Source organism: Salmo trutta, chromosome 29 (assembly GCF_901001165.1).
Source record: "Salmo trutta chromosome 29, fSalTru1.1, whole genome shotgun sequence".
NCBI lineage: Eukaryota > Metazoa > Chordata > Actinopteri > Salmoniformes > Salmonidae > Salmo > Salmo trutta.
The window spans coordinates 12050559-12064437 of NC_042985.1; the positions used below are offsets into that span (position 1 = coordinate 12050559).

General features: G+C 43.8%; 1 protein-coding gene across 1 annotated transcript in view; it reads left to right on the forward strand.

Moving 5' to 3' along the window:
• The first annotated feature begins 1589 nt into the window (after positions 1 to 1589).
• The window catches only part of LOC115166930 (microtubule-associated protein 1B-like), a 66704-nt gene continuing 54414 nt past the window's right edge, over positions 1590 to 13879 (forward strand). Inside the window, exons 1-2 of the mRNA XM_029720869.1 lie at positions 1590 to 1758; positions 2995 to 3096. Coding sequence (XP_029576729.1) covers positions 1689 to 1758; positions 2995 to 3096 — 172 coding nt within the window. The 5' untranslated portion in view covers positions 1590 to 1688. The remainder of the gene's footprint in view (positions 1759 to 2994; positions 3097 to 13879) is intronic.

Consider the following 13879-nt stretch of genomic DNA (forward strand, 5'->3'; position numbering starts at 1 on the left):
TGAACCTATAGTACAATATCTAGTGTCAACTATAAGATAAGGGTCAAAGTCAAACAATGATTTTGGTCTTTAAATTATCATTTCAAAATGGCCTTAAAATGACAATCAAAACCGATCGAAATCTGAAATACATTTTCATATTCTGGCGTTGAATTTCATCTCTACCTAAATGTTTCTCTCATGTCATATTCTGGCGCTGAATTTCATCTCTACCTAAATGTTTCTGTCATGTCATATTCTGGCGCTGAATTTCATCTCTACCTAAATGTTTCTGTCATGTCATATTCTGGCGCTGAATTTCATCTCTACCTAAATGTTTCTGTCATGTCATATTCTGGCGCTGAATTTCATCTCCACCTAAATGTTTCTGTCATGTCATATTCTGGCGCTGAATTTCATCTCTACCTAAATGTTTCTGTCATGTCATATTCTGGCGCTGAATTTCATCTCCACCTAAATGTTTCTGTCATGTCATATTCTGGCACTGAATTTCATTTCTACCTAAATATTTTTGTCACAGGGTGATATGAGTTCCATAGGCCTACTATGTGGACAAACAACAGTTTTAATTCATTGTTGTCAATCAAAGGTGAAAATAATTAAGTCTTACTATTTAATTAGTTCTCAGTTTCCAAAGTAAAGGTCAATGTACATCAACTGTATATGTAGGCTAATATGCATCCTGATTCAAGATCATTTATGTCCCACAACAACTGAGTTTCCTGTTATAAAACATGACAAGTGGAGAACTCGATTAACATCCTCCAATTTTCTGGTAATTTCATGCCAACTTTTCCCCTCTGTAGCTAATTTGGTTATTTTCCAGCTATATTAGGAGATAATCAAATACATTAACATTGTACAAAACATATTCTATTCCACTTTGTCTCTGAGGCCTTTTGTTGTGAACGTCTCTGCACAGATGAAGGGTTGTTGTGTTCAGGGAGGGAACAAAGAGGTGTCAGTGTGGCAGCCTACTGGAAACATCTCCTGGTGGTACATCCAGCGACAGTTATATAAATACACCTATTTATTCAAGAGAAACCGCTTCAGTTTCTCCAGACACAGATATATCAAAGACAGTCTTACAGGAACACATGTTCCCTGAGATATTTGGTGAGGAGGCCTATTAGGAAACTACAGGACTAGTTGTAGTAGGCCTAATGCTGGTGGTTTACAGCTATGTTTATTTTACCATTTTGTATTTTGGATCTTAACTACCGGTATGTTAACTAACTTATTGATGTAACAAATAAGAAGGACCATGTGGTATACCACTCATCATCATCATCATCACAACCACTACCTATGCAAGACAATCGATTCAGATAAACTTGATAAACATTATCATAATCCCCATGTCGGATTTGGCCAATGGCGTGCTGTGACATCAAATAGCCACATAACCCTGCACCAATCTAATCGCGTCCCTCTCACGAGCCACACCCACTGGTTCTCCGCCCAGCCATCCCTCATGCACTGTGCTGCTGCCGGATGCAGTTGTCATGGAGATGGAAAAGGACCCAGCTTCCGCTCGTCGTGCTGTTGCCATGGAAATCCCCGTGGCAGCAGCATCGCTCTCTGTAGCGCCAGGAGATCCGGAGGAGCAGTGCGAGCCCGCCCTACCCTTTCAGCACGGTGGACAGCACCATAGGACCAGACCGCCGTTTAACCACGGGAGATTTTATATGCTGATAGTTATCGGAGAAATCTCAACGGACCACCACCTTCAGTCTGCCAAAAAACACATAAAACAGGGTGAGTGGGCTACTTGAATGGGTATTATAAGTCTTTACACATCTTTCTAAACTGTTGAAGTTCAAGATTGCCCACAAAGATTTTGTTTTATGTAAAAATGTAGTTTGTTTAGATGTCAGAGGCTTGACCCCTATGCGTTGGCCTGCACTTGCAATATTCAAATGTATGACAAAAATCAAACCAAATAGTTTTTAGAACAAGCTGTGACTTTGTTAGGAATATTGTCATCTAATTCATCCGTTGCAGCGGATCAAAAAGGGAGCGGGTGACGCCTACATCTCAAACGTAGGCTGCTGCATGAGTGGGTTGGATTTCACATTGAACAGAGCTGTTTGGTAATGCATACATAGAGGACACTGCACCAGACGTATAGCCCCCTATATGGCTGAATATAGCAATACGGAACACAAAACTATTCTACTGTATGTGATATCCTGAATGGTTCTGGTATAAAGGGTTGAATTACTCTTCATAGTTTGCAATGGATTATTCTCCATAGTTATTGCAGTTGGCTAGAATAACTAAGAATTTACAAATGTGCAATCAGTAGGTCCTACTGGGTTATCTGAAACACTGGAATATAGATGACCGGAAATAATTCCAGACCAAAAAACATGATGTGAATATGATGTTAAATTATTCTAGAGAAAACTGTGACGGGTCGTTGAATAGAATACGGTTGTGCGTGGAGGCAATACACTGGCCAATCAAGACAAAAAACAAACCCTGCCCTGATGTCTCTTCCTGTCCCAATGGACACTCTATTAAATGAGAACTGGCATCATTCAGGGAAACAGCTTGCATACTGAGTAGCTCACTGTTTACAGGGGGCGTAATAAGGTTCATCATATAACTGCCAGTATTAATAACAATCATCTTCCTACAAGAGGTTATTTGCCAACCCAGTAATGTTCTGATGTTACTGTACATTAGGGATTATCAGCTCAGTGCTCGAAGGCCATGGTGTTTAATGGTTTTTAATCCATGCCTTTGATTCAGTGGTTGATTAAGATGGTGAAAGCCAGGTGTGTGCCCTCTCCAGCCGATTAGTAGAAATCTACCAATCAGTGCCAAGGAGCAATAACAACCAGCGGGGTCATGTTCATTAGGTCACGCAATAGAACTCAGACCCTAGACAGGCCCCTCCACTCCAACAGTAATGTGTTTGTTGTATAGCTATAGAGCATTGTGGGTAATGTAGTGCATCATGCTACATTTGTTATTGTATGTTAACAGGACTGCGGTCGTGGGACATCGATCTGACTCTGTGCGACCTGAACAGAGAGCTACAGCTCTTCGCAACGCGACACTCTGCCCAGTTCTCCTCAGAGGTCAAAGGTCAGTCCTGTTCAGGATCAAAGGTGACAGTTTGGGGTTGCACGACTTACATGGACAAACGGGCCTTGCAATGAATTAGCAAGTTCAAAGGGATCAGTTTGAGGAAGGCGAGGCGCAGAATCACTCATCTTGATCACATAATGAGTAGTTTTTTGGGATGCAAGTGGATTTGTAGATCAGTGATTCTGAGCAGTTCGACTGCAATACAGTCAGTAAAGCTCAAACATACATACCAACGAGAGGAGAGGAATTGACGAACAGTGTCATCCCATTGTCTTGAGTCTAGTGTTTCTGTGTGTCATGTCTGCTTGGTTTGTGTGTTTACCACATTTTCCAGAAATTGCTGATAAACAGATGTAGCGTTTCCTCATATTTCCTCCTTATGAGCCTAATCAATAAAAAATTGATACATCAGCCCTGATGCAGTCTGGACAGCTTTGCTCTGTTATTACACTAAGTAGCTTTGAAAGGTTTTGCCAGAATAAATAAAACGTTTGGTGACAGGAGCCGTTTGAGAGAATTCATTGGTTGTGCCCCAAATAGTACCCTATTCCCTATTTGGTGCACTACTTTTGACCAGAGTCCTGGTTCCTTTCAGGGCTCTAAAGGAAGTCGCACACTCGTCTCTATTGCTGTGGGTTTTTTTTACCAACACTTCGGCCAAAGAACAGGGTGTTCTTTCCAAGCTGTAGTTAGTTGCTGCAAGAACTTGCAGTGGCCTTATCACTGACATCCACCTGCCTGTCTGTCTGCGGTTATGACTGCTGAAGGACACATACAAACCTACAGTGCCTAGTGAAAGTCTACACACTCCTTGCACAGTTGTCACATCTTGCTGACTTAAAATTAAATCTAAAAAAGAAATAATTAAATTTTTTTCCTACACAACCTGCTTAACATTTTCAAAGTGAAGGAAAAAGGATAGAACATTTCTGAAATTAATAACAAATAAAAAATGCCTTGATTACGTACAGTTGAAGTCGGAGGTTTACATACACCTTACCAAATACATTTAAACTCGGTTTTTCACAATTCCTGACATTTAATCCTAGTAACAATTCCCTGTCTTAGGTCAGTTAGGATCACCACTTTATTTTAAGAATGTGAAATGTCAGAATAATAGTAGAGAGAATTATTTATTTCAGCTTTTATTTCTTTCATCACATTCCCAGTGGGTCAGAAGTTTACATACACTCAATTAGTATTTGGTAGCATTGCCTTTACATTGTTTAACTTGGGACAAACATTTCAGGTATCCTTCCACAAGCTTCCCACAATAAATTGGGTGAATTTTGGCCCATTCCTCCTGACAGAGCTGGTGTAACTGAGTTAGGTTTGTAGGCCTCCTTGCTCGCACACGCTTTTTCAGTTCTGCCCACAAATCTTCTATAGGCTTGAGGTCAGGGCTTTGCGATGGCCACAATACCTTGACTTTGTTGTCCTTAAGCCATTTTGCCACAACTTTGGAAGTATGCTTGGGATCATTGTCCATTTGGAAGACCCATTTCCAACCAAGCTTTAACTTCCTGACTGATGTCTTGAGATGTTGCTTCAATACATCCACAGAATTTTCCTGCCTCATGATGCCATCTATTTTGTGAAGTGCACCAGTCCCTCCTGCAGAAAAGCACGCCCACAACAGCACGCCCACACCATCCCCACGGTTGGGATGGTGTTCTCTGGCTTGCAAGCCTCCCCCTTTTTCCTCCTAACATAACGATGGTCATTATGACCAAACAGTTCTATTTTTGTTTCATCAGACCAGAGGACATTTCTCCAAAAAGTACGATCTTTGTCCCCATGTGCAGTTGCAAACCGTAGTCTGGCTTTTTTATGGCGGTTTTGGAGCAGTAGCTTCTTCCTTGCTGAGCGGCCTTTCAGGTTATGTCAATATAGGACTCGTTCTACTGTGGATATAGATACTTTTGTACCTGTTTCCTCCAGCATCTTCACAAGGTCCTTTGCTGTTGTTCTGGGATTGATTTGCACTTCTCTCACCAAAGTACGTTCATCTCTAGGAGACAGAACGGGTCTCCTTCTTGAGCGGTATGACAGCTGCATGGTCCCATGGTGTTTATACTTGCGTACTATTGTTTGTACAGATGAATGTGGTACCTTCAGGCATTTGGAAATTGCTCCCAAGGATGAACCAGATTTGTGGAGGTCTACAATTTTTTTTTCTGAGGTCTTTGCTGATTTCTTGTGATTTTCCCATGATGTCAAGCAAAGAGGCACTGAGTTTGAAGGTAGGCCTTGAAATACATCCACAGGTACACCTCCAATTGACTCAAATGATGTCAATTAGCCTATCAGAACCTTCTAAAGCCGTGACATAATTTTCTGGAATTCTCCAAGCTGTTTAAAGGCACAGTCAACTTAGTGTATGTAAACTTCTGACCCACTACAATTGTGATACAGTGAATTATAAGTGAAATAATCTGTCTGTAAACAATTGTTGGAAAAATTACTTGTGTCATGCACAAAGTTGATGTCCTAACCGACTTGTAAAAACTATAGTTTGTGGTTGAGTGGTTGAAAAACGAGTTTTAATGACTCCAACCTGAGTGTATGTAAACTTCCGACTTCAACTGTATGTCTTCACACCCCAGAGTTAATACTTGGTGGAAGCAACTTTGGCAGAAATTACAGCTGTAAATCATTTCAAATGAGATTCTACCAAACCTGCACAGCTCTTAGGGCAACATATATCCATTGTTTTTGTCAAAATTGCTCAACCTCTGTAAGTTTGGTTGGGAATCAAAGTATGGACAGCAATATTCAACCCTGTCTCTGATTTTCAAGGAGATTTAAGTCTTTGTTATTTTAATGTGTTCATTGTCCCACTGAAAAATACAACTCTATCCCAGGGTTAGGTATTCAGAAGACTGAGGAAGGTTTTCTGCACTTTTTACCTGGGCTTTGCTCCTTTTAAATTTATTTTGATCCTGACAAACCACAGTCCCTGCAGGTGACAAGCATACCCATAACATGATGCTGCCACCAAAATACTTGAAAATACAGAGGGTTGATTAGTTATCAGATTGTGTCGAGTCTGGGCTTCCGGTACAGCCACACAAGACATGCAAACACAATACATGCAGACTAAGAGATGACAATAATAGGTCATCTCAGCAGACATCTCTATTATTGTCATCTCTTATCTGCATCCCATATAGCACCATATTCCCTATATAGTGCACTACTTTTGACCAGGGCCCATAGCACTATGTAGGGAATAGGGTGCCATTTGGAACGCTGCCCTGGAATGGAGTCACTATTCTCCAGGCAAGAGAAGGCACCACGGGAATGGGCTGTAGATGATATGGGGCGTATCGACCAGACTCTCATATTAAGGGTATAGGAGACTGTGGATCAATGGTTCTAATGTCAAAGTGAACACAATCTTCCCTGGGTGAAGATGAGACCAGAGCCTGTGGTGAGCCAGTGTAGCCGTGGAACTACTGTATGTCTGTGGGTCATCACTATCCGGCCATGCTGGAGAAGACGGAAGTACAATGCCTTCTATTCACAAATGCAGATTTGATAACTAACCCTAACCCTTAGTCTAGGATTGGCCTTAACCAAAACCCTAACCCTAGAAACCATGCTTGCTTATTAGGTATGAATGAGTATTGTCACTTTTGTCCATTCTAGCATGGTTCTCTGGTGACTACCCTGCCTGTTGCTTACAGCAGCAAATGTCAAACCATGAGTTTATGTCATCTTCTCCTCATTGGTCCTTCTTGTATAAGCAGTCACTGAAATACTATTTATTTTTGTGTGTCTATTTCTGATATACACTGATATATCTCATTATTGACGCAGCAGCAGAGTTGAGCATATGTTGTTGCCACTTCCCATGATCCCGTGTGAGAAACTGATCAAAGGAGCCTCTAGATCTCTATATCTCTCTCCATCCACCCACTCATTTCACAAGGGCCAGTGCTGGCTCATGCTACAGAGGTAGGATCTTAATTTGATCATTCTTTTGTTGCTGAGAAATCAGATGACCTTCGTGATTTACATAAATTCACTGAAAACACACACTAACACACAAGTTATATTAACAGTATTGCTTTTTTGGCCACCTAATAGCCTTGTGATCAAACATCATTATGGACTAAACGTTCAAATCCTGTTGCTGCAGGACTATTTTGCTGTGACAATATACTATAGGTCAAATTAAGATCCTACATCTGTATAAATTGTTTTCAGAACACTGAATCTTTAGCAAGAAAGGAGAGAGGCTAAAAGTGAAACGGGTTCTGTTTTCATCCCAAATGACACCATACGGTGCACTGCTTCTGACCAGGGGCTCTGGTGGGGGGGGTTCTGGTCAAAGGTAGTGGACTATATTTATTTAACTAGGCAAGTCAGTTAAGAACAAATACTTATTTTCAATGATGGCCTAGTGGGTTAACTGCCTTGTTCAGGGGAAGAATGACAGTACCTTGTCAGCTCGGGGATTTGATCTTACAACCTTTTGGTTACTAGTCCAACGCTCTAACCACTAGGCTATGCTGCCGCCCCAGGGAGCAGAGTGTCATTTGAGACAAAACCTATATACTATGAACATACAGTTCATAGTATATAGGATAATTGGCAAGGGAAGAAATCTAGGCATTTAGCATAGAAGTGAGTGTGAAGTGAAAATGACTGTATTACCTGGAATACAGTATGTGAACAGGGTAGGAAATTTAGGATACGCCCAAATGGCACCCTATTCTCTTTAAAGTGCACTACTTTGGATCAGAGGGCAGTGATCAAAATAAGTGCACTATAAAAAGAATAGAGTGCCACTTGGGACACAGCTCTGTCTGAAGGGGTTGGAATATGGAGGAGGGGTGTATCAAAAACATGTCTTACCTAAAAATAAATACCATAACCATGCAAGGCTTTGATTTAAAATAAAATCTATTGAGAACCGAAGTGAAACCCAAGGCAAGTCATACACACAACCTATCCTACTGATATGAACATAAAAGGTGTGGGGGGATAGGGGGTGGCATACATGACAAACACATTTTTGCATGGGGAAAGATGATAGCCTCTGTCCCTCAGGAAGTGGATTTGAATACTGAGCACTGTTCACAGCGACGTTCTAGTTTGGTATACTAGACTACATGTCTTGTCTGACAGCCCCCTATTTGCATACCACTGTTTGATCTTCCATCTCTGCATAATCACACATCAGGTTGCTATTGGACCAATTCACCAATCCAAATCCATTTGATTAGGATGCACTGTCGCAGTCAGGGTACCTGTTTTGGGTACTCTGTCTGACAACACCTGACAAACACTTATTCCTTTACTTGACTGTTTTACCTACCTCGATCCTACCAGTTTTATCTCCTATATTTCCTTTGCTTGTTGTCCCCCTCTATCTTCCATCCCTCCATTATTACTCTCCCTCTATCCTTGCAGCTCTCTCATGAACAAAACAATGTCCTACACTAATGATGATTTTACCAGTAATTAAACGCCTCCTTCCCACCTCTTTCTCTCCATCCTCCCTCCATCTCTCACCACCTCTTTCTCTCCATCCTCCCTCCATCTCTCACAACCTCTTTCTCTCCATCCTCCCTCCATCTCTCACCACCTCTTTCTCTCCATCCTCCCTCCATCTCTCACAACCTCTTTCTCTCCATCCTCCCTCCATCTCTCACCACCTCTTTCTCTCCATCCTCCCTCCATCTCTCACCACCTCTTTCTCTCCATCCTCCCTCCATCTCTCACCACCTCTTTCTCTCCATCCTCCCTCCATCTCTCACCACCTCTTTCTCTCCATCCTCCCTCCATCTCTCACCACCTCTTTCTCTCCATCCTCCCTCCATCTCTCACAACCTCTTTCTCTCCATCCTCCCTCCATCTCTCACCACCTCTTTCTCTCCATCCTCCCTCCATCTCTCACCACCTCTTTCTCTCCATCCTCCCTCCATCTCTCACCACCTCTTTCTCTCCATCCTCCCTCCATCTCTCACCACCTCTTTCTCTCCATCCTCCCTCCATCTCTCACCACCTCTTTCTCTCCATCCTCCCTCCATCTCTCACCACCTGTTTTTATTTATTCTCACAGTCCCTCTCTCTTTGCAGTCTCCCTACTTTCTCTCTCTCCCTCTTATATACCATCTCTCATCTCTCTCTCTCTCTCTCTCTCTCACACTCTCTCTCTCTCTCTCTCTCTCTGCGGGTGAGTGAAGCTTGATTAAAGCACGATGGGGCTTGTAGGTGCCAGTGCTGAGGTCTGCATAAAATAGCATCGCTCACCCTGAGCCCCCTGCTTTCAGGCAGAGAGCAATAACTCAGACCTGCTCCAGCGCAGCCTTGGATCCAGGCTTCGCTTTGAGAAAGACACCATATTTTTGAGGTTGGCAGGTGGCATTACCATTAACCCTTGCCAGCACTGAATAAGATCTCAACTCAGCGGTGGGTTCCTGTGTTGTTTCTGCTCAGTGTTCTGTTACATTCAGACCCCTATACTGTTACTGGCAGACCACCATAGACTGTTACTGGCAGACCCTCATAGACTGTTACTGGCAGACCCTCATAGACTGTTACTGGCAGACCCTCATAGACTGTTACTGGCAGACCCTCATGGACTGTTACTGGCAGACCCTCATGGACTGTTACTGGCAGACCCTCATAGACTGTTACTGGCAGACCCTCATGGACTGTTACTGGCAGACCACCATAGACTGTTACTGGCAGACCCTCATAGACTGTTACTGGCAGACCACCATAGACTGTTACTGGCAGACCACCATAGACTGTTACTGGCAGACCCTCATAGACTGTTACTGGCAGACCCTCATAGACTGTTACTGGCAGACCCCTATAGACTGTTACTGGCAGACCCTCATGGACTGTTACTGGCAGACCCTCATAGACTGTTACTGGCAGACCCTCATGGACTGTTACTGGCAGACCACCATAGACTGTTACTGGCAGACCACCATAGCCTGTTACTGGCAGACCCTCATGGACTGTTACTGGCAGACCACCATAGACTGTTACTGGCAGACCCTCATAGACTGTTACTGGCAGACCCTCATGGACTGTTACTGGCAGACCCTCATGGACTGTTACTGGCAGACCCTCATGGACTGTTACTGGCAGACCCCCATAGACTGTTACTGGCAGACCCTCATAGACTGTTACTGGCAGACCCCTATAGACTGTTACTGGCAGACCCTCATGGACTGTTACTGGCAGACCCTCATAGACTGTTACTGGCAGACCCTCATGGACTGTTACTGGCAGACCCCCATAGACTGTTACTGGCAGACCCTCATGGACTGTTACTGGCAGACCCTCATAGACTGTTACTGGCAGACCCTCATAGACTGTTACTGGCAGACCCTCATGGACTGTTACTGGCAGACCCTCATGGACTGTTACTGGCAGACCCTCATAGACTGTTACTGGCAGACTCTCATGGACTGTTACTGGCAGACCACCATAGACTGTTACTGGCAGACCCTCATAGACTGTTACTGGCAGACCACCATAGACTGTTACTGGCAGACCCCTATAGACTGTTACTGGCAGACCCTCATGGACTGTTACTGGCAGACCCTCATAGACTGTTACTGGCAGACCCTCATGGACTGTTACTGGCAGACCACCATAGACTGTTACTGGCAGACCACCATAGACTGTTACTGGCAGACCACCATAGACTGTTACTGGCAGACCCTCATGGACTGTTACTGGCAGACCCCCATAGACTGTTACTGGCAGACCACCATAGACTGTTACTGGCAGACCCTCATGGACTGTTACTGGCAGACCCCCATAGACTGTTACTGGCAGACCCTCATAGACTGTTACTGGCAGACCCCTATAGACTGTTACTGGCAGACCCTCATGGACTGTTACTGGCAGACCCTCATAGACTGTTACTGGCAGACCACCATAGACTGTTACTGGCAGACCACCATAGACTGTTACTGGCAGACCCTCATGAACTGTTACTGGCAGACCCCCATAGACTGTTACTGGCAGACCACCATAGACTGTTACTGGCAGACCCTCATGGACTGTTACTGGCAGACCCCCATAGACTGTTACTGGCAGACCCTCATAGACTGTTACTGGCAGACCCCTATAGACTGTTACTGGCAGACCCTCATGGACTGTTACTGGCAGACCCTCATAGACTGTTACTGGCAGACCCTCATAGACTGTTACTGGCAGACCTTCATGGACTGTTACTGGCAGACCCCCATAGACTGTTACTGGCAGACCCTCTTAGACTGTTACTGGCAGACCCTCATAGACTGTTACTGGCAGACCCCTATAGACTGTTACTGGCAGACCCTCATGGACTGTTACTGGCAGACCCTCATAGACTGTTACTGGCAGACCACCATAGACTGTTACTGGCAGACCCCCATAGATTGTTACTGGCAGACTCCAATAGACTGCTACTGGTAGACCCCTATAGACTGTTACTGGCAGACCCCATAGGTTCAGGCCCCTATAGACTGCTACTGGTAGACCCTCATAGAATGTTACTGGCAGACCTCCATAGACTGATACTGGCAGACTTCCATAGACTGCTACTGGCAGACCACCATAGTCTGCTACTGGCAGACCACCATAGACTGATACTGGCAGACCCCCATAGACTGTTACTGGCAGACCCCCATAGACTGTTACTGGTAGACCACCATAGACTGTTACTGGCAGACCCCCATAGACTGTTACTGGCAGACCACCATAGACTGTTACTGGCAGACCCCCATAGACTGTTACTGGCAGACCCCCATAGACTGTTACTGGCAGACCACCATAGACTGTTACTTGCAGACCCCCATAGACTGATACTGGCAGACCCCCATAGACTGTTACTGGCAGACCCCCATAGACTGTTACTGGCAGACCACCATAGACTGATACTGGCAGACCCCCATAGACTGTTACTGGCAGACCACCATAGACTGTTACTTGCAGACTCCCATAGACTGATACTGGCAGACCCCCATAGACTGCTACTGCAGACCACCATAGACTGTTACTGGCAGACCACCATAGACTGTTACTAGCAGACCCCTATAGACTGTTACTGGCAGACCCTCATAGACTGTTACTGGCAGACCACCATAGACTGTTACTGGCAGACCCCCATAGACTGTTACTGGCAGACCCTCATAGACTGTTACTGGCAGACCACCATAGACTGTTACTGGCAGACCCCCATAGACTGTTACTAGCAGACTCTTGAGACTGCTAGTGCCAGAACACAGCAGGGACAATACAGAGAGAGCTTCTATATTATTCAGTTTGTCACCTTGTATGTTATTCACTTTATCACCTTGTATGTTCTTCAGTTTATCACCTTGTATGTTCTTCAGTTTATCACCTTATATGTTCTTCAGTTTATCACCTTGTATGTTCTTCAGTTTATCACCTTGTATGTTCTTCAGTTTATCACCTTGTATGTTCTTCAGTTTATCACCTTGTATGTTCTTCAGTTTATCACCTTGTATGTTCTTCAGTTTATCACCTTGTATGTTCTTCAGTTTATCACCTTGTATGTTCTTCAGTTTATCACCTTGTATGTTCTTCAGTTTATCACCTTGTATGTTCTTCAGTTTATCACCTTGTATGTTCTTCAGTTTATCACCTTGTTCTAACACTACACAGCTGATTCCAATAATCAACTCATCATCATGCTTTGATTATTTGGATCAGCTGTGTACAGTAGTGCTAGGGAATAACAAACAGAAGGTGCCCCCCTTGGGGTCCCCAGGACTGTGTTTGGGAACTGCTGTATGTTAAATGTGTTGTATCATGTGTACAGTATGCAGGTTAACTGTATCATCTGACTAGAACTAGTCAAGCTAACTAACTGAAATGATGCTTAGTGCTGCATTAATGCTCAGTATAGGTCCCTCAAATTAGAATCTATACCTCGAAGCCAGTTCCACCGCTTTTCTTTCATTCTTCCCCTCTAATCAGGGAGTGGGACTGATTTAGACCTGGGATACCAGGTGGGTGCAAGTAATTTTCAGGTACACTCTTAGAAAAAAGATTTCCAATAGGGTTCTTCGGCTGTCCCCATAGAAGAACCTCATTTGGTTCCAGGTAGAAACCTTTTGGTTCCAGGTAGAACTATTTTGGGTTCCATGTAGAACCCTCTGTGGTTTTACATGGAACCCAAAAGGGTTCTACATAGAACCAAAAATGGTTCTTCAAAGGGTTCTCCTATGGGGACAGACGAAGAACCCGTTTAGGTTTTAGATAGCACATTTTTAACAGAAAAGCAGCAGTTGTCCGGACGTCGTAGGGTAAGATTTGAACACCCCGTCATAGGTTCTGATCTGTTTTCTGATCTATTTCTTGATTCCATTCCCTTCCACCACTAAATATGTTATAGAAACTAGTGTTCACTGATGATCATCCTAAAGAATACATCATGTGGCACACACCGTCATTACTACATCCTCTCAGTTCATTGGTTCCTTTAAGACAACCAGATAAAGTACATGAACGAGGGCCTCACTCAGGTGAATTGTTAGCTAAGATATTCTCAGGTTTGATAGACAATGCAGTTGAATACCTGCCATGCTAGACAGTTCATCACCAGTGTGAATGGAGGTGTGTTTTTGCTCTCGCAGAGTTAAATCAACACTGCCAGAACACTGAAGTGTGTAGTTTAATCACTGCACCAGAAGCGCTGGCCAAACATAGAAAGTGTGCTCGGGATTATATTTCAATCAATCTGAGGATTTGGTTCAGATTGTGTTTGGATGCTGCAGATGTGTGCAGAGATTAAGAG